Source organism: Anopheles gambiae, chromosome 3 (genome assembly GCF_943734735.2).
Source record: "Anopheles gambiae chromosome 3, idAnoGambNW_F1_1, whole genome shotgun sequence".
NCBI lineage: Eukaryota > Metazoa > Arthropoda > Insecta > Diptera > Culicidae > Anopheles > Anopheles gambiae.
The window spans coordinates 37,484,867-37,507,265 of NC_064602.1; the positions used below are offsets into that span (position 1 = coordinate 37,484,867).

General features: G+C 47.7%; 1 protein-coding gene across 15 annotated transcripts in view; it reads right to left on the reverse strand.

The window, feature by feature from the left end:
- Positions 1 to 356: 356 nt before the first annotated feature.
- Positions 357 to 22,399, reverse strand: part of LOC5668285 (neurogenic protein mastermind) — a 122,350-nt gene continuing 100,307 nt past the window's right edge. For 6 of the 15 annotated variants that reach the window (XM_061660140.1, XM_061660134.1, XM_061660141.1 and 3 more), the window contains 15 exons: positions 13,550 to 13,952; positions 13,274 to 13,432; positions 12,374 to 12,781; positions 11,993 to 12,281; positions 10,315 to 11,915; positions 9,180 to 9,386; positions 8,387 to 8,476; positions 7,146 to 7,983; positions 6,456 to 7,073; positions 6,241 to 6,369; positions 5,823 to 6,142; positions 5,469 to 5,739; positions 4,999 to 5,136; positions 2,738 to 3,301; positions 357 to 1,677 (listed from right to left, as the gene is read on the reverse strand). In XM_061660140.1, the coding sequence (XP_061516124.1) occupies positions 1,649 to 1,677; positions 2,738 to 3,301; positions 4,999 to 5,136; positions 5,469 to 5,739; positions 5,823 to 6,142; positions 6,241 to 6,369; positions 6,456 to 7,073; positions 7,146 to 7,983; positions 8,387 to 8,476; positions 9,180 to 9,386; positions 10,315 to 11,915; positions 11,993 to 12,281; positions 12,374 to 12,781; positions 13,274 to 13,432; positions 13,550 to 13,624 (5,736 nt within the window). In that variant the 5' untranslated portion in view covers positions 13,625 to 13,952 and the 3' untranslated portion in view covers positions 357 to 1,648. Of the gene's footprint in view, positions 1,678 to 2,737; positions 3,302 to 4,998; positions 5,137 to 5,468; positions 5,740 to 5,822; positions 6,143 to 6,240; positions 6,370 to 6,455; positions 7,074 to 7,145; positions 7,984 to 8,386; positions 8,477 to 9,179; positions 9,387 to 10,314; positions 11,916 to 11,992; positions 12,282 to 12,373; positions 12,782 to 13,273; positions 13,433 to 13,549; positions 13,953 to 14,817; positions 15,130 to 22,399 lie in introns of those variants that run through there. The other 9 variants (XM_061660133.1, XM_061660138.1, XM_061660137.1 and 6 more) reach the window with 9 other exon arrangements.

Consider the following 22,399-nt stretch of genomic DNA (forward strand, 5'->3'; position numbering starts at 1 on the left):
TTTTTGTAACTTTTTTTTCCGAGGTCCGATGATCACTATTGCCACCTCATCCCTCGTCGTTACATCCCGAAACCGATTAATGGGTATGCCGCGGAGAAATGGATTCTCTATGTATGCCTTTGTATCTGTGCTAGAGGCGCTTGCGCTTTGTAAATTGTAATCTTCATGCTTTAGCCTTCCTGCTGTTCTAATCACACTGCAAACTGTAGTTTTCTTCAATGTTTTGGTTTCGATTATGTTCTGCTCCTGTGTCCGCGCTGAGAGGTTTATTTGCCCGTAGGGTTATATCGTTTACTGACGCGTTAGTGCTGTGTTGTTTGTTGTTTGCAAAACAATTTCCTAATCCTTTTTGTTTGTTTGTTTTTTTTTACATGTAGCGGTGTTTCATTAAGTTCAAAGGTGTTTACTGTGTTTTTTTTTTGTATGCACGTTACTTTCCATGCTGTAGTAAGCTTCTTTATGTGTTGTAACTTTTACTTTGAACTAAAGTTAGAGGTATTTCTATTTCCATTCATTATTTTTTGTTTTCGGTCCTTCCCCTCGGGCGCGCGATCTTCTTCGCTGCGTTAGCACTTTCCCCGGATTAGCCGAGCGGCTTAGCTTAGAGCACGGTCCACATTCGGCCAATGTTATGCGCTCTCCTATGTTATATGTTGTACGCAAGCCAAATACGCAACACACGCATCTGTGCTACAAAACAATAACCTTTTTTATCTCTCCTTTTTTTACATGTGACTTAGCTTACTGTTTGTTTGTGTAACATACATATGTATATATATATATATATATATATATAATAGATAAGGGTTATTATGTACACTTTAACGCTAGAATACGATAGCAATTACTCGTAACGTGTTCTTTTCTTCTGCGCCTTTTCGCGCAACTGCGCCTACCAACTATCCCTTTTCCCATTGTTTCCATGTTATTTTGTTACTACTTTGTATGCTTCTATTTTTTACATGCACATATATCACCTGCATGTTTTGTTTTTCGTGTTTCGCTAACGTTCTCAATTTTTATACACGAGGTGTGTGAGGGCGCACACACGCACACTCTCTATACGGCTAATTTTATTTTTGTTTTCAACATCAAATCACAAATCGGTTGTATCATTTGTTGCTTATGCTCGTCCGGTGTTGCGCCCGCGGCAAATGCGCCTCACATGCGCGTAATCGCCAACTTCTGTGCCTCATCACCGTCATCACCGCACACAGAATCCACCACCGGAGAGGAGCCGTTTTTTTTTTCAGTACACTTGCAAGGTAAGTTTTCTATGGAGCACATACGCTGGAGGTGGTTAGACGGGGGGTATTTTTTACTGCCCGCTACCAACTCCACGCATGCACGATTCTCGGTGAAGGGGAGCAGAGCGCGAGAGGACGACCTAGTCGCCCCGGTCGGCGGTGTTCGCACAACGAGAGCTTTGTCTTTTTGTTTCGCTCCTGCAACTTTAAAGCAAAAAGCACATTTATGCACCCTTTCGCCGCCGCCTGCTCATAGCTAGGTCGCCGTGTTTTGCTATGCCGCGACAATGAGCGGAATGAGGTGATCGCTGTTTTTGCTGCTAGAGTCCGTTGTCACCGCTGCCGTCCGCTCACTTTAGTCCGATAGAAGCTTTTGCAGAAGAAGGGATGAATTTCTCGGGTCACCGACTCGTGTTTCCTCCGAAAAACTCTGCACCGACCATACACCAAGGGGGGACGCGTCGTGAACAAGAAGTAGTGAGAACAAATCGAAGAGAGAGAGAAAAAATGCAAATAAAATACGAACAATTAGTAACGAGATTTCTTCGGCTGGTAGAATTTAATTTTTTTTTACATATTGATGAGGTTTTCGTATTTATTTGATTCATGTTGGACGGTGATGAAGGTTGCAAAAGATGAACATGAGAGCATGATGTGAGCGGTGTATCGTTATGTCGTTGCTGAAATAGCGGCTATGGTTGCCATTTAACACACGAAAAGCAACAGGGTCGAAGGGGCTACAGCAAAAAACAAATGAAGCAAAAATTGCGATCCTTCACGATCCTCCAATTCCCATTACGATCGTAACGACCGGTGCATCATATGGCGGGAAGGGATTGCTCAAACCGTGCCATTCGATAAGCGCGCTGAAGTCTACATTCCTATTAGGTGCTCGTGGTGTACTTGTTGCTGATTGCACGTGTACTTGTGCATCATCGGGTGTGATCGTCGAGTGAGCTCATCACCGAAAGTTAAAAAAAATGGGAAGAAAGATTTCTTCGTGGTGCACACAACGCTACACAAATGTGCTTTGTAAGGTACAAAAAGGGCTTGTCACTGCTTACCACCGCCACCATCGTACAGGATGATGATGATTGGTCAGTACCATCCTCGCTCGACAGTAGCTTCTCGTTCCGTTCAACGGACGCTAACAGACTAGCAATGGAGGAATCGTCAGTCTCCGCACGATCGAGAACGGATCCGTCGGTCGAATCGGTGGAAGTTTGGTCAGCGGTAAGTGTGCTGCACTTTACCCGACATTTAGGCACTTCGTTTGGCAACAAATTGGAAGCCGCGGACCGAAAGCATTTACCATCCGATGGAGGAAAAAGATAAAAAGGGACACACACAATTAACGCGACAATGGTTGCAGCTTCCACTCGAACGGACTTCCCTTCTGTACAACACACACATACACACACACGCGTATATATACACGCAGCACGAAGCAAACGACGACGATGTGCTCCCGCCGGACCTGTCACACTAACCTTTCTGGGTGAGATGGAAATTGTACAGCATCGATGAATCGAGCCCCGCGGTCGAGCCCCCGCTGTGAAGCATCGCCCCGGACGTGCCAGCGTCCGCCATGGATGTTCGTGCGGTTCCTCCACCCCCATTACTACCGCCGCCACCACCAACACTACCACCACCACCACCGATACCGCCCAGCATAGCCGAGGACGCGTTGGAAAGCGAACCACCGCAAGTGCCGTTGCTGCTGCCGACGGTGCTGGTGGCGTTGGAGCCGGTATGGTTTCCACCATTACTACTACCACCGCCCTCACCGGGGCCACAGCCGTGCAGGGACATGGCACCGAGGGGCGACAGGCCCATGTGCGGGCTGTGCGACGGTGGCCGGTGCGCCCGGCCACTCACAATGGCCCGCAGCTCCTGCCGCACCAGTTCCGAATGGTTTAGGCCGGTGTTGGGTGCGTTCGTACCATTGCTTAGACCGGGTCCGTTTCCTCCTCCTCCGCCTCCGCCGTTGCCGCCGCCGCCTCCACCAATACTATTGCCACCACCACCACCGATATTATGACCACCGTTGAGACCTGGGGAATAGAATGTGCGCGTTTATTATAGCGACGAGTGGTCTCGATATAATCTCTCCTTCTCTCTCTCTCTCTCTCTCTCTCCACATACAAACACACATACGGGAAAGAGCTCCCCATTCTGCACACGATTGGCGTGACCCGGGGGCAGGAAAAGCAGTGGGATGGAAGGAGAGGTACGTTCCAAACATATACAATGCGCGAGCGTGTACCACTCGGGCAGCGGAAAATAGTATGGACATATACACGGCAAATGGACGACGTACGAGTGACGCATGTGACATGAACGGAACAGCGATGGAACACGTTCGGGTGGTGTTAAGACGAAATCGGGTGCAAATTTATATACATTGACGAACAACATGATGGGTGGTCCTGACGAGTGGGTACAGTAGGTTGGTGGTGGTATAACAGGTGGTTTTAATGACAACAGGATGATCGTTCTTCATAATCAATACACCATTTCATATGTACATTGGTGCGGTTGGCGTACGAAACCGGACAGAATCACACGTCGAGTAATTAGAAAAGAACATAATTGCTGGATAGGTAATATGTACAACAATGTCTTGGTTTAACGCTGTGAAGCGCTCGTCTGTTTTAATAATCGAGAAATGTAGACTTCAGTCACGGCACACGGATCATATGATTTGGTAGCACGACACACACACACACACACACACACTTCCCCTTCTGTTAATAACATTTTCTTATTCCGTTCCTTATCCTTTTCTACAGTATTAGTCACGTGGCACGGCACATCAACATGTAGCTTACACCCCCCGCGACCCAGTGAAGAGAACATGAAGCGAAGAGAGCATGAAGAGGATCAGACGGGTAAAGTATGAGGTGATTAAACACATGGTTAGTGTGGATAGATGAGAGAAAAAGGTGTGTTTTTCCGTAACGCTTTTTGTAGACCGCATTTACGCGCCAAATTCCCACAACAAGCAGACCAAAGTAAATACACCAGTAACAAATACACATATACACCAAACACAGCAGTGATGGGCCCAACATAGCGATTGGGAAATGACAATACACACAAACACTTTCCCCTTAGCAGTTCGGTATGAATGAAAACATGGCAAAGCGGATATTACCAACGGGGCCGGCTAATCGATAGATGAGACACAAACAGAACAGAGAACAGGAAACATTTAGAAACACAACAGAGAACACAACAGAGCGGAGATGAGAAGGATGATGAGAGCACGCGGGACGCGATAGGAATATGAGGTGGGGGAGAGGTACACACATGCACACATCCACCAAACACAGCTAACACACGCACTCGCACTGCGCGCGTTAAACAAGAAGTAGGACGAGGTTGCTGGAGCAGAATCTTCCTTTGGTTTTGAGGCTTTTATAATGCTAGCGAGCGTGTTACAATACAGATGCGATGATGAATCGGGTGTGAGGAAGGGTGGCGTGCACAACACACAGTGATCGCTGTAATGGGTGATGGTTATGCTCACAATAGGCTTGCGCATGATCTATGATCCTCCAGGCGCATCATCGGCCCGAGTAAGAGAGAGGAAGGTGAGAGCGCGAGCGAGTTGTATGACAGTTGCATGTGGTGGATGATGTGTGCGGCGTGCGTGTGGACATGTTGGTGCGGTTGATGGGAAGGTAGGGAGGAATGGGTGCGGTACGGGAGAGTGGGTGGGTGTTGTGGGTACAATTGCGTCTCTTACCAGTTTGACTGCGATTGAAGAAATCGCCTGGTGAGGTCGCCGCGTGCTGCTGCATTGCTGCCGCATTGCCGAACATCATACCGTAACCGGTGGCGTCCGGACCGGGCCCATGTCCACCGTACGCGGAACGGGGCGATCCTGCGAAAACAGCTAATCTTTAGCATGGTTCTAGTGGTGCTCTGGGCGGTTGCTCCGTTTCATTTTCCATCAAAAAACGATCAACACACTTGTGCGCTTTCAACACCTTCACCGCGCGTTGTCAGTTTTACAAAGTTAACGGCCAATTTGAATGTTTAAATGTTGCACACTGTGCGCTTTGCATTTGCAAGACCCTCCCAATTCGGGGAAAAGTCCCTGTTCCCCCCGAACGGAACCCGCGCGTGTGAAAGATTTGGAAAAATAAGAAGCCTTATGGTCACACGCGCGCACAAACGCGCCATACGAACGCCCGCATTTGACGGTTCGCTTACCTGGCAAGTGCTGGGTGGACTGCGGTGGCACGCTGCCCTGCCGCTGGAGCCTCATCTGCTGGTTGGCATAGACGGGATTGGCAAAGTTCGGTGCGGACACGCCGACCGGCGAGGGACTCGGTGGCCCGGGAAATCCACCCCCGTCGACCATGGTTCCGCCGAACGCGTTCTGCTGCTGCCGGGGCGTGCCGGGACTGTTGAGCGTACCGCGCTGCCGCTGGGGCGGACCGACGAACTGTCGGTTTGCGGCAGGGTTGAATCCGCCCACGGACTGCAAAAAAAAAACGAACACAATTGAGCGTTACTGAGAAATAATTTTAAAGATTAATGCCCGCGAAGGAGCCAAACACTTACCGAAAGCTGAGCATTCAGCATCGGATTTTGCTGCTGGATAGAGAGCCTTGCGTTCGCATTCTGTTGCCACTGCTGTTGTTGCTGCTGTTGTTGTTGCTGTTGTTGCTGCTGCTGCTGTTGCTGTTGTGGCGATTGTCCCGGAACGACCACATTCGGTTGGTTGACCGCTGGGCCACCGACTCCGCCACCGAACGGTGGCTGGCGCGGTGATAGCTGCTGGTTGACGTTGCCACCTGCGTTGCCAAACCCGGACACCATCTGCTGTAGCTGGGGAGATAACCGATGGCCTGGATTGTTGTTGAACGGGTTGCCTTGGAATCCTGGGACGTGCAAAAAGGTACAAAATGATTGTCATATGCATTGGCAGAGGGGAAAATGGCTTCGCGCTTCGTTCGATCGCTTTCGCACACCAACGCACCTGCTTGTTGCGGACTAAGTTGCGTCCTTTGACTTGGACTGAGCTGTTGCTGCATCAGGCTCGGTGAGAAGCCGGGACTGAGCTGCGAATCCGGCACGTTATTTGCACGGGTCAGTGTAACGTTCGGAGCTGCAAACGTTCGGAAAGATAAGGTAAGTGGACCGTTTTTTTCCCCCGCCCAGACAATGCCACACACACAGCACGCAAAAACTTACGTCCAAGGTCTGCGTTCGCGGCCGAGTTCACCGTAACGACCATCTGCTGCTTCTGCTGCTGCTGCAGCAGCCGCGTCCGCTGCTGCTCCTGCAAAATCCGATCGCGGCTCTGATGCTGCAGCTTCTGCATTGCAAGCAAATTCTGCGGCACACCCGGATTGTTGCCCCCGCCCAGCTGCCCCTGCGGTATTCGCATCCGCTGCGTGTACACTGGTGGAGGGGTAAAGTTTTGATTTGGCCCCGCCTGTGACGATTGCATGCCGCTGCTGCCAGAGTTCATGCCCGGACCGCCCGTACCGCCGGAGCTGCCGGGACCGCTGCCGGTAGGACCTACGCCGCTCATACCACCGCCGCCACCGCCGCCACCGCCACCGCCACCACTGCTACCAGCACCAGAGCCGCTGCTGTTCGCTCCGCCCGCCATCGAGTGCATCGGGTACGCCGGTGGGCTGCCGCTGAACTGGGGCTGGGGCTGCGGTTGCAATGGTGAGCTAACGTTTTCATACTGCATCAACGACTTCTGGATCGCGTTGATCGCCAGCTTTTCGTGTATGTCTGGCTGGGTGGACGACTGTGACGGTACAACCGACGATGTGGATGATTCAATTGGACTTAAGCCTAAAAGAACGAAAAAACACCAAAATTAGGAACGATCTTCACCCGCGCTCTTGCGCCACGGCAAAACCTTACCTAAGATACTGTTGAGTTCACTTTCGGCAAAGTCGCCTTCCGGTGCAATCTCGATCACGTGATTAAGTATTTCGTTGAGCTCCGGGTCCCACTCGGAGACGAGCTGTGTGGAGGTAGCGGGTGTCGCCGTGGCAAACGAACCGCCCCCGGCCGACCCAATGCCGGCGTCCTGGATGGCGGGCGAGAAGTTCTGCTGCCGCTGGGCGGCCAACATCTGCTGCTGCTGCAGCATCGACGCTTGCGCATGATGCTGCTGCTGATGCTGCTGCGCATGATGCTGCTGCAGGTGTTGCGGGTGCGTCTGGGGGTGTTGCTGATGATGGTGCTGCTGCTGCTGCTGCTGATGGTTGAGGTAGATATCGGAGGATGTTGGAGGCTGCTGTGATTGAGAAGGCATAGCTGATTTGCGCATCTGCTGCTGCTGTTGTTGCTGTTGCTGCTGCTGCTGCTGTAGGCGCATTTGGTTCAGCTGTTGTACTTGTTTTAGATTATTGTTGCTAGTTGTAAGATTGTTGTTGTTCAGCGTCTGATTCGGCGCCGTCGAGCTCGACACGTTCGTGAGCTGGCGGGCCAGCCCCGAGTTCGGTATGTCCGGGATGATGCGATTGAACGGCATTGCGGTTTGCATCGGCATTGGCGCTTTGGCCGGGTTGGCCAGCAGCGAGGCCAGCATCTTGTTGCGCTCGCGCAACTTCGACGGCCTGTTGTCCGTGCGCTTGACCGCGGCGCCCTCGTCCGGCTCGGTCGATGGCCGTTTGCGATCGTTGCTTTGTACCCGTAGCATCTGGATGAGTTCTTCATTGTTCAATGGCGGCGGATTGTGCTCCTTCGGCTCATCCTAGGTGGGTGGGTAGAGAACGGAATGGGGTGCGTGTTAAAACAGATTCGTACACAACATTTGCGCATTGGATCTGTAGAAGCAGCAGTAACCGAATCCTATATGTGTAAACATACTTATTTATGAAGGAAATACTTAAACGTTTCCTCGTGCTTAAATATATAATACAAAAACAAAACGGCTTGGCTCGTACACTAGCAATGACGAGTGTGTTCCTAACGTAACTTGGATAACTTAAAAAACGAACGCATAACTGCATCCATCTATGGGATGAAGGATCGTGAAGTGCGGTTGATGCTTGCCATTCAGCGGTATGCAAACGCTTGCGCGAAAAAACGTCGACAGAGTCGGAACCCACGAATGGAGCTGTGGGCGTTAGTGCCAACCAGGGCTTTACACTTACTTTAACCTTTTGCAGCTGCTTTAGAAGTTCGCTCGGACCTTGTCGGTTGCGGGCGTCACTTTCGTCATCATCACTTTTGTCGTTGAGCAGCTGGAATATTATGGTTGGAGTGTGGAGAAGGTTCAACATGAGTATCATGTTTATCGCTTTGGAATTTCTAGTGACTAAAAACCATCGTGCCAATTCAATTGTTAGAAGAGAAGGGGTGTATCTGCGTGTGAGTGTGTGTGTGTGTGGATGTGTATTAGAACGGTTAGCAGCAAACAATAATTCAAAATTAAGGTATGTTAGTAACCAAAGCATCTCATCATACGTATAATAGGACATCTGTTAGCAAACTATTCGATTTAAAAAACGATAACGAGTGGCAGTTGTTAGGTGCGTTAAAATGAGTCTATCATACGGTGTGTGTTTGTGTGTGTGGGGGGTGGGCATTCGCGCACAACCCATAAGAATAATATTTTAAACGGGCAAACAAGTTTGAACGTCATACAGTGAACAAAACACACACATTCATTTCGCAAAACGATGCTACAAACGTTGCACTCTAAGTGATGCGAATTTTATAAAACAGCTCATCTAACGTGCTCATCCAAAGTGTAGGTGTACTTTGTGAAACAAAACAAAGCAGAGAGAGAGAGAGAGAAAGGGTTCTTACAAATAAGCAAACGGTTGTGCAAAGTCATTCAAATCACAATTATTTGCAACTAGTAAAACGATCGTAACGAGCAGGAAAACGTAACAATGCTGGTGAAGTAACAGACGTAGCAATGGGAAGGGGAAGGATGCGTACCTGCAATAGCATATTATTGCTACCGGATTTATTGGTTTCATTTCCTGCGCGGGTTGCTAATCCCAGCCCACTAACACCACCACCACCACCACCGTTATTACTACCCTGCGTTGAAGCTCTAACTGACTGAGGTATACGTTGTGAAAGAGATGCGGTACTTAATTTATTGCCATTAGTATCCTTATCTTCTTCCGAATTTAGCAAGCCCTACGAAAAGTGAAACCACAAAAATTATACGGAGAGAGAAATAGATAAGAGAAGAGGAAGAGAGAAGAAGAGAAAGGCATACAGTAAGAGAGAAAAGGGTGAACGGCATCATGAAGAGAAGAGAGCGATGAGTCTTGTGTGTATGTAAGAAGTGAAGGGTCCGTACTGGTATGGGGCTCTAACAACCATTTAAAGGAAATTCAAAGATTTAAGGAAAGGAAAGGAAGTGAAAATGTACTAGTTAGGAAGTACAACATAATAAAAAATAAACTTTAAAGAACAATAATCATAATTGTCATTCGATAAAGGAACAGTTTAAACGAAAAATGAAGAAATTGATTTAAAAAGATGAGATCTACATATAAAACAAACTATTCAAAATCGTTTACATCAAAAGAACATAGTTTTGTCTTACGTAATAAACAAGAACAACATGAGTTGGAGGAGAGAAAAAAAGAAAATATGAAACAGTCGCGCTACATATTACGTTCAGAACGTAGAGAAGATAAAAAATCTAATTATCTAACATAGAAATATAGGTTTTCCTTGTAAACAATTTTATATAATACACACACTTTGCGCAATCAACAGTGATGGAGTTAAGTTTAATATACGGATAATTGCTCATACCCATGCACATAATGAAGGGATTAGATCACAAACCACAACATAGGAAGGTCATTCCCATAGTCTATATTCGAAGCACTATAGCTCAATGTTATACGGTGAACGGTGAAAGATTAGAGCTCTACTATGATTGTATTTTTTTTTATCTTAAAAACATAACCTAATCGTATAGAATTAATCACTACCTGTACTTAGAGCTACTTGTTAGCGCTACCAAACACCGACAGTAGTCAACAGATGTAAGAATATAACAATACAGCCTAATGGCAATAGAAATGTTCGCATATGGCATCATACATACCTTTAGAATTCGATTCGGATTCCGATGGTCATGGTCCATATCCAAACCGGATGAGGATGAGGCATTTGAGTGAGGTCGTTTGGTTGTAAGCAGATTCCGCAACCGCTCCGAATCGTGCGTATTCGACGGTGGCTGACTTTGCTGCTGCAGATGTTGCTGTAGGTGTTGCTGCTGCTGCTGCTGTTGGTGATGTTGCTGTCGTTGTACCATCTGCTGCTGCTGCGCCGACATCGCTGACTGATGCTGTTGCATTGGCGACATATGGGGATGGTGGTGTTGCTGCTGTTGTTGCTGCTGCTGCTGCTGTTGCAAATCCTGCAGCTTGTCCTTGCTGTCCTCGAACGGGAACTGAAACGCGTTCGTGCCGAACGGCGTCCCCGTATTGTTATTATTCGTGTTGTTATTGTTGTTGTTTAAGGAAAGGCTTGGGTTCATGAGCCCACCGCCACTGCTGCCACTGCTGCCACCGCCACCACCCCCCGGCACACCGTTGTTGTTGTTGTTCGAGGGCGAGGGCATTCCGCCCATCGTGCTGCCGGAGTAGTACGGCGTCATCGGTGACGCACACATCGGGGCAGCGGCCGGGCTGTACGCACTAACCGACGGCGGCCGCGGTGTGCTGACCGGCGTGACGCTGGTGCGCGAGTCGGGCCGCGAGTCCCACCCGACCCCAACCGCCTCCATGTCGAACGTGGAATGTGGAAAGTCGAGCTCGAACTCCGTATTGAAGAAGTTGCTGCTGTCGGAGTTGGGGCCGCACAGCAGCGAGGACGAGTTGGGATTGCTGCGCGGCGATACGATCGAGCCCATCGAGCCGGCGGACGGGCCCATGCCGCCGGCCCCTGCACCCATACCACCACCACCACCCAGTCCGGAGCCGCCCGCCGACCCGGGTGTGGTACCGCCCGGGCCGGCCATACCGCCTCCGGCCACACTCATGCTGCCACCGGTCATGCCGCCACCGCCGAGCATGCCGGACGCGTTCGATCCCGTACCAACAGTACTGCCGCCGCCCCCGTTCAGCACACTCGACATCAGCGGACCGCCCATGTTGCTGACGCCCTGCGTGATTTGGGCCATATGGCGGGCGACGACATCGTTCGAACCGTTCAGGCCACCGCCCGTCACAGTGCCGCTCGTGCTCGGCATCAGCAGACCGAGGGATGAGGAGGATGAGGTAGGATTGCTGCTACTGCTGCTGTTGCCATTGTTATTGTTAATGTTACTGCCGCTCATTGCTGCACTAAGGCCACCACTGCTGCTGCCGCCGACACCCATCGCCATCGCGCCACTGTCCGCCGAGAGCATGGCGACCTCGTTCTCCGTCAGCACGGTACAGATGGCCATGATGAAGTCCGTCTCGTTTGGTTTGGTGCAGCGGAACAGCTTGGACTGCGTTTTCACGTGCACGTACACGTCCGGGCCGCCGAGGCGCAACCGGTAGGTCAGCTCGTGCGGCGTACCGTTCGACGACCGGACATTGCCCAGGTGCTCGTTCAGCCGCGGTCGGTCCTGATAGTGGCAGAGGTCGTAGATTGACCGTATGCTTTCTTTGGTAAGATTTCCTGCAAACTGTTTCCTTAGCGTCGATGAGTTATAATCTAAAAAGAAAGACACATACACAGTTAGTGCACCGGAGCGAAAACGGGTTTGGGAAGGGGCTAGCGTGTCATCGTACCTATAATGTTACCGCTAGTATCCAGCTTCAGTGTTAGCTGCTCGTCTAGCGTTTGTGGCATGGTGGTGGTTTCTATGGTTGCCTGGTCGTCCTCGGGTAGTGTAATTAGACAGAGCACCGAGGACGATTCCTCCGTATCATCCTTTACAGGAGCAGAGATGATTAGCAGATCCTTGTACTTTTCCAAGCGCTGCTGCTTTTGCTCGATCGTTTCGTTTGCTCCTTCGGGCGCCCTCAGTAACCAACGGATTTTAGTACGAATGGTACGCTTTGGCGTCTGATAGAACATCTGGCAACGGGGGGGGGGAGATATGATGAAGGAAACAGTTATAGAGGCGATACCGTACAACTAGAGCAGGATGGCTGCTAATCGATACTCACTTCATTTTGATCCCAGTTTAGCTCAAACGAATTCTTATTTAAAATAGGACTCAGCTTTGAATGATCACCAGTATGCAGGTACGAATATATAGACTGTCCGTGGAGCTCCGTGCGCGAGTAGTGCAGTACGTCGCGGACGTTCTCCGTGGCACATTCGATCACACCCTCCGAGTTGATCTCGAGCAGGGCCCAGCCGACGTTCGAGATGTAGTGTTGCACCGCCTCGAAGTAGGCCGACTTTTCCGGCGAGTGGCCGTTTACCGACGGTTCCGGTAGTGGCGGTTCAGTGGATGACACCTCGCCCTGTTGCACCGGGTGCAGTTTGCAGGAGGCGGAGCAATCCGGCGAGCATTTGGAACACCGCGAACCAGTGAGATTCGGGTTTCCTTGCTCTAGCATATGACGAAACTGTAAAGAGATGGAGCCCATGATAAGTTGTGTGAATGCATATGTGTGTTTGTGGGGGTTGAGATGATAATTAGAAATGGAAACGAACGCAACAACAGACTGTCTGCTTGGCGCAGCTCACATAACGTATCATTAATATAGCGAACAACAAACAAATTCGCTTATCAAGCGTATATTCGATAATGTTTTATTTTTACGTTCGTCTAAAGTGCCTAAGATGAATCGAAATAAAAACAAATTCCAATAGAGCGTAAAATGTAGCAAAACAAAAGCTAAAAATAAACTCCAACACTAAGCAGCAGGGGGATAAGCTTTTGATTGGATTATGTTGGCGCCACAGCATGAATGCAGCGAGTTTTGTTTTGTTTGCACGCGTTTCGTAGCATTCAAAACAAACCGATAATAGGATTACATGACACAAACATTGCAAAATTATCATTCGTATTCATTTTCGTGAGTGAAACTGAGTTACTGAAGACGCGATAAACTTACCGTTCGTACAACTTCACTTAGTATTGCCGCTTTGTCTGGTTTGCAGGCGGTCATATCCCGCTTGATCTGCAGGAACTCGCCAAGTTGTTCAATATATTCATTTTCAAGCTCTCGGCGACGTTTCTCGTTGTTGCACTTGTTGATCTGTGACTGTGGCTGCTGCACGCGTGAAAACAAAGCCGGAAAAGAGTGGAAGAAAAAGAAAGTGTTGATAGTGTATCCGCACATAGAAGGCATATTCGGAACATTCATCGGATCTTCCCCTCGCGTCCTTACCTTCGCGTCTGGTTTGCGGCGAATCTTTTTCGATGCGGTAGGCGGACAGGCCACGGATGGTACGACGACATTCATTATTTTTGACTGACTCTGCAGTTGTGATGCTGGAGCTGCTCCCGGTGTAACTGCGCCGGCAGTGATTTGGTTTTGCAACTGAGATGGCAGCGACGGGGGCTGCTGCTGCTGCTGTTGGTGATTCTGCTGGTGCTGCTGGTTACTGGTACTGGAGGAATGTTGCTGTATCGGCAGTGTTGCGGCTGTTGACAGTCCACCGAGTCCGCCCAAACTTTGGCCACCGGATTGCGACGCGGCGTAGAACGATGCTTGAGACGATTGCGTTGACTGCGACAGTTGTGTATGCACAAGCCACTGGTCCGGCAGTGGTAGTTCACATGGGCCAAGCCTGGACAAGACATGAGAAAAAAAAAAACAAACAAAAACATACAATTAAAATAATATTAAAATTTATGTTAAAGCATTGAGAAGTTTCAAAGTTTCTGGAAAACATTTCATGATTTCGATGGACACGCCACGGGGCCGGCTTCGTATTTCCGACACCGCCAGCAGGAGCTATCGGAGAGTCAACTTCGACGTCGGTCACCGCCGTATCTCGCCGTATAATCGTAACTTGCGCAATCAGCAGTTATCAGCAGAGTGGGCCACCAAGACTCAACCACCACAACCACCTTCCCGAGCGCGTTTAAGATTATGGGCTCTGTTTCTTTTCTCTGCCCCTGTGAGCGTGTTCCAGTGTCGTGTGAATTAGATGATTTCTTTGTCAAACAGCACCAACCACACATCAGCTTGCGGGGTTTAGATGCACACTAGCGCACGCTTTGTAGATGTCCGACAATCAATTTGCACACCACATACAGGTTTGGTAGTAAAAAAACGGATGAATGGTGTATTTTGTAAGTCTATACCACCACTGCTACCGTGTTATCTGCGGTCTGCGAGTGTAACGCGGCGCATGTTACAAACTTTTGCCACCAGAGTGTCCGATCACTATTATCGGCTGGGGTTCGGAGCGCAATATAGAATCAAAGCCCGAACACCTGGCAGATTGCGGTGTGATGTGGATTGTCTTCGGTAGGGGAGCAGGCAACTAGTACCGCGCACCTGCTACGTGACTGGTGCAAAAATTGAATTTCTCTAATTATGTCTTGTTGGAGCTGATTGGAAGCCCTTACGCATGGGTTCGAGCTCTAAATTCGTGTCACAAAATTTAGCCAATGTCAGCTAAAATACTCTACAGCAAATCCACAAACCTATAGTTCGCCGGAACCGTCGCCACACTGGCGATCCTGCACGGGCGACTCATCTTTTCAGAGTTCAATGTTTTTTGTTTTGGTTTATTACATTTCTGGGAGGTGTTCAAAGTGTGTATCGTCCCACATCACCATTAAAACACTTTGTTTGCACACACAAAATTGAATCAATTCATCAACCACATCACACAAAACAAAACCCTGCACGGGGAAAAAACGCACACGCGGATTTTGAGCCTGATACTGCCACAACGGGCACAACATACAGCGGACAGCGTGGACACACACGGGTCCACCCACGGCAAACAACTGAGCTCGTGGACCGTGCGGTTTATTCGATTTATTTATTACACCCTAAGGTATGTTATCAGTTTACGGCGGTTCAAGTTTCCACCTCGCGTCTCCGCGTCTCAGCTTGACCGACTGCTCGCATGCTCTTGCCCACAATGTTGGTCCACAGCAGTAGAATAGGTGGAAAGAGCATTTCGCTCCCGGACACTGTCGGTGAATGGTGGAGTCCGCTCCGGAGCTGGAGCTAATGATACGGGGATTACCTATGTCAAGAATAGGTGGTGGAGGCAGCAGCATAGACCGTGGCAAATGAGGAATGAAATGAAGTATCGTTTTCGGCAGAGCTGTCTAATTTTGGTTTTGCGGAGTTTGTCGAATTACCGTTTGACTGTAGAACCAAATAAGCGTTGTTGTGTGTTGCGTATACATGGTAATATGTGCGTAATTGAATTATTTGTCAACAAAGATGAAAAAAACACAGCATTTTCTGTAGTTTCATTGAGCTATTAAAAACAAAACAGCGCAGTACGATCAGCAAATAGTTTACACGACACGATCTACACGACTATTCACTATTCTACAACGTGCGTGGTCATAACATTCCTTCCCTTGCATCTCCTCTTCCGAACATCATTTGCGCAAAGAGTGCTCTTTGTCTACAGGAAGTTAAGCACAACACGGCCGGAGCTGGCTTAAAGTGTACACAATTATTCTTGTGAGGCATCATACCACAAAATGCACAACAATTGTCCAATCGTCCCCACAAGCATCTTGCATCACTTGGCGGGGTGCAGCCTCCACAGGATTGCCACTTATTACAATGGCTGCGAGCAAACAGCACAACACAACACAACAAAGCATCTGCACTGAGGCACGAACGAAATGCCCCAAACATGGAGTTGATCGTTGATCGTCAAGGGAACCAACTGTGAGATCTAGGAAAGGAATGACGCTTAAGCTCGCCGAGTCATCGCCGAGAACCCTAACCTTGTGCTTGCTTGGCTTAAGCCGGTCGTGTGTGATTCATCGCGGAAATTTGAGATCAGGTAGGAGGATGTAACGCCACATGTGCTGTCTGGGCAAAAAATATGCAACAGGAAGTTGATTTTTTTTTAAATGAAAGAACATTGGAAATAAGATTTTGGAATAATAATGACGATGCAACATTTGGTACGATATTTCAGATTCTAGATCTGTTTTTGGAAAATAAGAAATATAATTTTAAACAATGTATACAATAAAGTAATAACTCAAGTTATTCCTGTTTACTGTTGCTCGCCACAGATGGGACATTACTATTGTGATTGTTTTCAAATAATTATTCAAATTCAAACCAAATAATACTTATTTCTTCAACTCACCACTTAACCATGTCTCTTTGTTTCTATTACTATTACATCAACTAAATTCACTCGCACTTGCACAGGGTGTAACAAACACACAAATAAACTACAAATCCTCTCCACACCGATATCCGATCGTTACTGCGCGCGAACTAGTGGTTCGTAGTCATTATAAAGCAACCAACGTATGCTTCCTGCACCATGCATTATGCGACACACAGCATGATGATGTAGCATTACTCACCATGGTGAAATTCGGAAGTAACTCCAATTGGAGATGATAAAAGATCACTTTTTTTAAGTTTGCCAAACTGAAAAAAAGGAAACAATCCAGAGAAAACTCGTCACAGGCGGAACCCCTGACTAGGACGGGAACTCATCGAGGAACTCAGTTGTAGTAACTGCGATTCCCAAATGTGGTGCAGGATAACCTTCGTAAAACATTGCTACACGAAATATACATGGCATTGCAGTAACAGAAAGCGAACAGCGCAAAAAAAGCCGTCGAATTCAACAATTATGCCTCCACGCAAAGGAAGTGGGTCAAGTTCGGGCCGCGAATTCCAACTCCAACGGCACAGATACCTACACGCACACACACACAGACCGCTGTCTTCGCTGCAGATTGGCGTGCAAAAGACATTCGCTTACGTCACTATATTATTGTTGGGGGTCTTTTCGATGGCAGCTCACCAATACACAAGCCGATGTGCATTGTTGGTGGTGTGGTGTGGTAGCAGCAGTTACTAAATGCGTTTCCATCTAGGCTCGAGTTAGGCAGGGTCGATTTAGCAGGTGTGTGCTCAACAACGAGCGATTGGGCATGTTCTCCGTGTCGACTCACCGAATGAATGGTTGGCGATTATTTTAGGAGGATCTTAAACGTTATAAAAGCTTTGATAATGAGTGTGAGATATACAGATGCTTCAGTTATTACATCATATAATTTTGTTTGCTACTTTAGACAATGGAGAGGTTTCTTATTGAGCAATTTTAGCAACATGAATCACGACGGCTCTTGGACTGTAACTTCACTGTTCTAGGATGCAAAACTAGCATCGTTTGTCTGACTAGCATCGTTTGTCAGAAGCAAAGCAAAACGTTCACTAAATCATTCCGTGTTTCTGTTCTGCCCCTTTGTGATGCTCTTCTAGGTCATCACAACCGCCGCCAGGCCAGCAAGCAAAGATAGCGCATTATTTGTGTCGGCGATTCTTCAAGACAATTGTTTACCCTGAGCAGCTCACCGACAACAGCTACCTGTAACTGCAAGACGATACTTTGTCTTGTCGGTGCACTTGAATGTGCTGCTGCTTTGGTTCTACATTTGCAATGAACAAGGGGGGGGGGGGGGGCACACAGAAACGACCATTGATCGTCATCGCGATGGTCGATGACGTCATCGCTAGGATCTACATCTTCGCCTCCATCTAGTCAGTGGTCGTCAATTGATCACATCACACTCTCCCTCTCTCTTTCCTATCGTTTCGATTGATCAAGGGACGACAGTTGTCTTGAGCGACCCCCACACTCCTCGCCAGACCGTTTGCAACCCCACACCACTATTTCGCGATCTCTTGCCAATTCTCGCATCACTCTCAACACTCTCCTCTCGGTGTTAGTACACGGGCGTGCAAACACTTTGCCAGTCTCTCACCCTCTCTCCATAGTGCGTTTATGGTTTACTCGGCGGGCCCCAATACGGAGGCGGAGCGGTGGCGGTTCTTCTTGTGGGGATGCACAAAATCGGTGTCAGTGGGTCACAGTCAAATCGTGTGACCGTCGACGTAGTAGCAGCAGCCACCCGCGGCCGCCCCACAAGCTTGCCTGGGTCCAAAAACAGACCGGTGAGAGTCGCGATGGTGTGTTGGTGAGTTCGGTTCCGTCGGTGTAATGGTTTCGAAAGTTTTGGGTAGAGACGACCAGAGTGTTGTGGGTGAGGGTACTACAATACCAGTGCAATCAGTGGCTGTCGATGTATGCACAGGCTATTGCAGGAATCTGCCGATCATTTGATGACGTATGTAATAGGAACATGAAAGAATTCGCAAGAAAAGAATATGACTTTTAGCTGCCCCATTTCGCAGAAGATAAAGGAGACCGAGAAGAGAGCAGTGTAAGGATTGAAAAAGTACAATTTGCAATATTTTGTTACCGCTTAGGCATGCATTTGTGCACACCTAGCGATAGCTTTTTCAGTGGTTTCTTCACACTACCCGAGAGCTTTTTTTCCAATTCACCCCTTTTAACGTAACTGGCGCGGCGACGGGTTTTTGTGTGGTAGTGCAGCATTCCCAGCACAAAGCATCGATTAAATGCTGGTACAAAACCGTGTGCCCCGTTGGGTTTGTTATGCAAATCCGGTGGCGATGGCAACCTCCGAAGCGGAAGCGACCTCTACCGGTTTTCACGTGTTTCGGCTGTGGAACGAAGCGAGCAAGGTGGATGTTTCGTTTTTACTAAAACGCCAGCTCATACAAAAGGGGGGTAAAGAAATGGTATACCCAATTATGATGATGATTGGTGTGTTTGTGTGTAGGCGAACGTGTGAATGTGTGAAATGTGGCGGTGTTTTACCTAGGTCCATTATTCCCTGCAACTGTAAGAGAAACACCAGTAAGAGAAAACTGCTAACTACTCCACGTATCGCTCTGGTGTAGTGTAAATGCTTGCTTTTTTTTATTATAGAAAAAGGGTGCTTAACACTAACACAACATTTATTGCTCTTTGTGTGACACTCTTGGTCTGTCCAAATAGTTCATGTAATGTCATTTATTGTAATAGTCGTGGTAATTATTACGAATGAGGTGAGGTTCAAATGGGCCGTTTAACACACTACTCAGTTTCAGTTAAAGTTCCCTTTTCAATGCTGGGAAATTCAACACCATGGCATAAGAAATTAAGCCTGTTTGCGATGAATAAGAAAGCATTGCATAACAAATTGTGATTTCCACACGTTAGACACAACAAGCAGTGTGTGATTCATACCTTTAATTATACCTTGAAAAATGAAGTTGATTCAGTTTAACAGGATTCGAGGAAGATATACAGAGGAAAGGTAAAAAAAGAACCAAAAAGTAACATTTGTAAAACGTGCAAAATTTGATTTGTACCAATCAGTGTATTATTTCAAATTACACGAAGACAGATCAACAGAGCGTGAACATTTGTGTAACCCATTGCCGGGCCCGGGACTTGTTTGTTTGTGAGTGTGTCAATAAATTAAAGAGAGGGAAATAACGCCCCAAAACTAACCCCACCACGCCACAGGTTCTGGTGGCGCAACACTTAAACGGAATAATTCATCTGAACCTTCAGCGGGGGCTGAGTAGTGCTGGTTGATGCGATTGCTCAAAATGGTGTAGTACAATAAAATGTTAGCATGAAGAGGTTTGTGGTAGCTGAATCGATCATAAATCTCCAACTCTTGAACAAGAAATTTGGTGAGAAAAAAAAGGAAGCAAAGCGCGATCTCGCACTTCTCAGGCTAGTACAACAGCAGGCTCAAAGGAACAAACTATCTGTTTGGGTGTGTGTGTGTGTGTGTGTATGAAGTGGTTTATGAACAAAACACTACTTCAAGTGAAAACTTAATGAAGCAATACCGGCGACGATGCTCTGCTATTGCCCCGTCCAAGGTGCGGCTTAACGCAACTAATGTTTTGTCAATTTAAAAGTTCCGCTCACACAGCAGCAGACAAGCAACATCGCTCTGCTGGGGGTTGATATGGTGAAATACCATCGCTCTGTAAATCTGTAAACTTAATTGTTACTAAGTCACCAGTATCTAAGTCTAAGAGAGATCGGTGGTAGCGGATGCCGTAATCGTGACACAGGCTTTTACACAGGCACCGATGAGGAGATGGGATGGGTCTCTCCGCTCCGGAACGGGAAAAAGTGAAAACATACAAAAAAAACTACGCCGAAACGTAAAGCGAATCAACGGAGTTGTGCTTCTATTTTTTTTATATCGCACCGCGTGATGCGCATCGAGCGATTACAACTCCTCATACAACCAGCGGTTTTGCGTTGCGTAAGACCCGGAATTTGAAAGTTTTCACCTCCGGGAAATGGTAATGAGACAAAAATGGATGGAGCGACCGGTGGGGGGATGTTTGCTACAAAAAGAATAGCTGCTTCCATAATCATCCCTCCCTCTCCCCCCCCCTAAAGCCACACAAATTCTGCAAACGTGTTTCGGCAGCTTACAGGGTTTACCAAGTCACTTTGCGATGTGAGCTGCACAATTCATCTCACTTGAGACGTATTTCTATTCTGACGTGCTACTTCATTTGGCCCGATATAATTTTCTATTCCGCCGCATTCATTTTCATCCATTATATGAAGCCTTTTCACAGGGGATGTTAGCTGGAGCCGTCCGCGATGTTTACATTTTTTCAAAAATAAATTTTTGGGCTTTTAGTGCTGATTTGTGATACAAGTATGTTGTTTAACAAAGAATAGAAGTTTATCTTTGCTCCGCTGTAGCATTCTAGCCGAAAAATGGATTATTCGTTGAGATATTAGCAGTTGAACCTGCTCAGTCAAATCTGCTAATAACTCAATGAATAACCCATTTTTCGGCTAGAATGCTACAGCGGAGCAAAGATAAACTTCTATTCTTTGTTAAACAACATACTTGTATCACAAATCAGCACTAAAAGCCCAAAAATTTATTTTTGAAAAAAATGTAAACATCGCGGACGGCTCCAGCTAACATCCCCTGTGAAAAGGCTTCATATAATGGATGAAAATGAATGCGGCGGAATAGAAAATTATTTCGGGCCAAATGAAGTAGCACGTCAAAATAGAAATACGTCTCAAGTGAGATGAATTGTGCAGCTCACATCGCAAAGTGACTTGGTAAACCCTGTAAGCGCGATAAAACAAAAACGCGTCGAGATTTATTGTAAATTTAAAATTGAAAGCTTTTTTTCTGCACCCCAAACAGCTGTGAGAGGACTGTAGGAAGGGGAGTGGATACATGCGGTAACGAAAGCGTGTTTTTTTGGTAAAGTGTTGTACCACTCCAAAGAAGCGAAAGCGAACTAGTAGAGCAGTTAGCTGGGGCTGTTTTGTGTCGCTGTGATGTAGTATTTCGGCTAGCCGTTCGGCCTAGCCCAGGGAAGGGCACAGCAGCACAATGAAAGGGCTGCTTGGCGATGATTGGTAAACAAGTGCGTCAGATGTCTTCGTAACTAGCTCATTGCCATTGTTACGGCGTCAAGATCATCCATTCCCAAAGCGTTCCGCCGCTGCCACCAATACTACTACCAGGCGCAATTTACGCGTTCCGTGTCGGTCGGTACGGTGTGCGCAGTCGTGTACAGATACAGCACACGCTACCCCCCATTTGCACACTATCGACAAAAATTGTAAATGGTTTCTCTCGCTCTCTCTCTCTCTCTTTGTCTTGTTTCTCGCTGAGTTTCTCTCATTTTTTTTTGTTTTGTTTGTAAAGCTGTGTGTATTTCCCAAAAGAGTGGCCGGAACCCAAACTTTGAATCGACGCAAAAATTAACTCCCTCCATTTTTTTCTCCTCCCACCAGTCGGTGGGGGATGGATGGTAGTTGTGTTTCGCAGGCGGTATTCTCTCACACGGAACGCCATTTTAGAGGCCATCAACGGATTCGGATTTGTCACCCGATCTTCCCGTGCGCGAGCGCGCGTCCTTTTCTCTTTCCATTTTCCATTACCTTCCCCGCAAGTAACACTTTCTCCTCCGCTCGCGTTGGTGATGCGTTCGTCCTCCTTCTTACTCTCTCTTTGCCCAATGTGGGGTGGGGGACGATAATGGTACATTCCCGAAAGACACAGACGCGAGATCAGGGGCTATATAAATAGGATCGTTTTCTCGGACGACTGAAACGGAAAGTGAAACTCGATCATTACGTGGCTTCCTCACCTGCTCACACAAACACACATACACCTTGTGATTGTCTGGTAC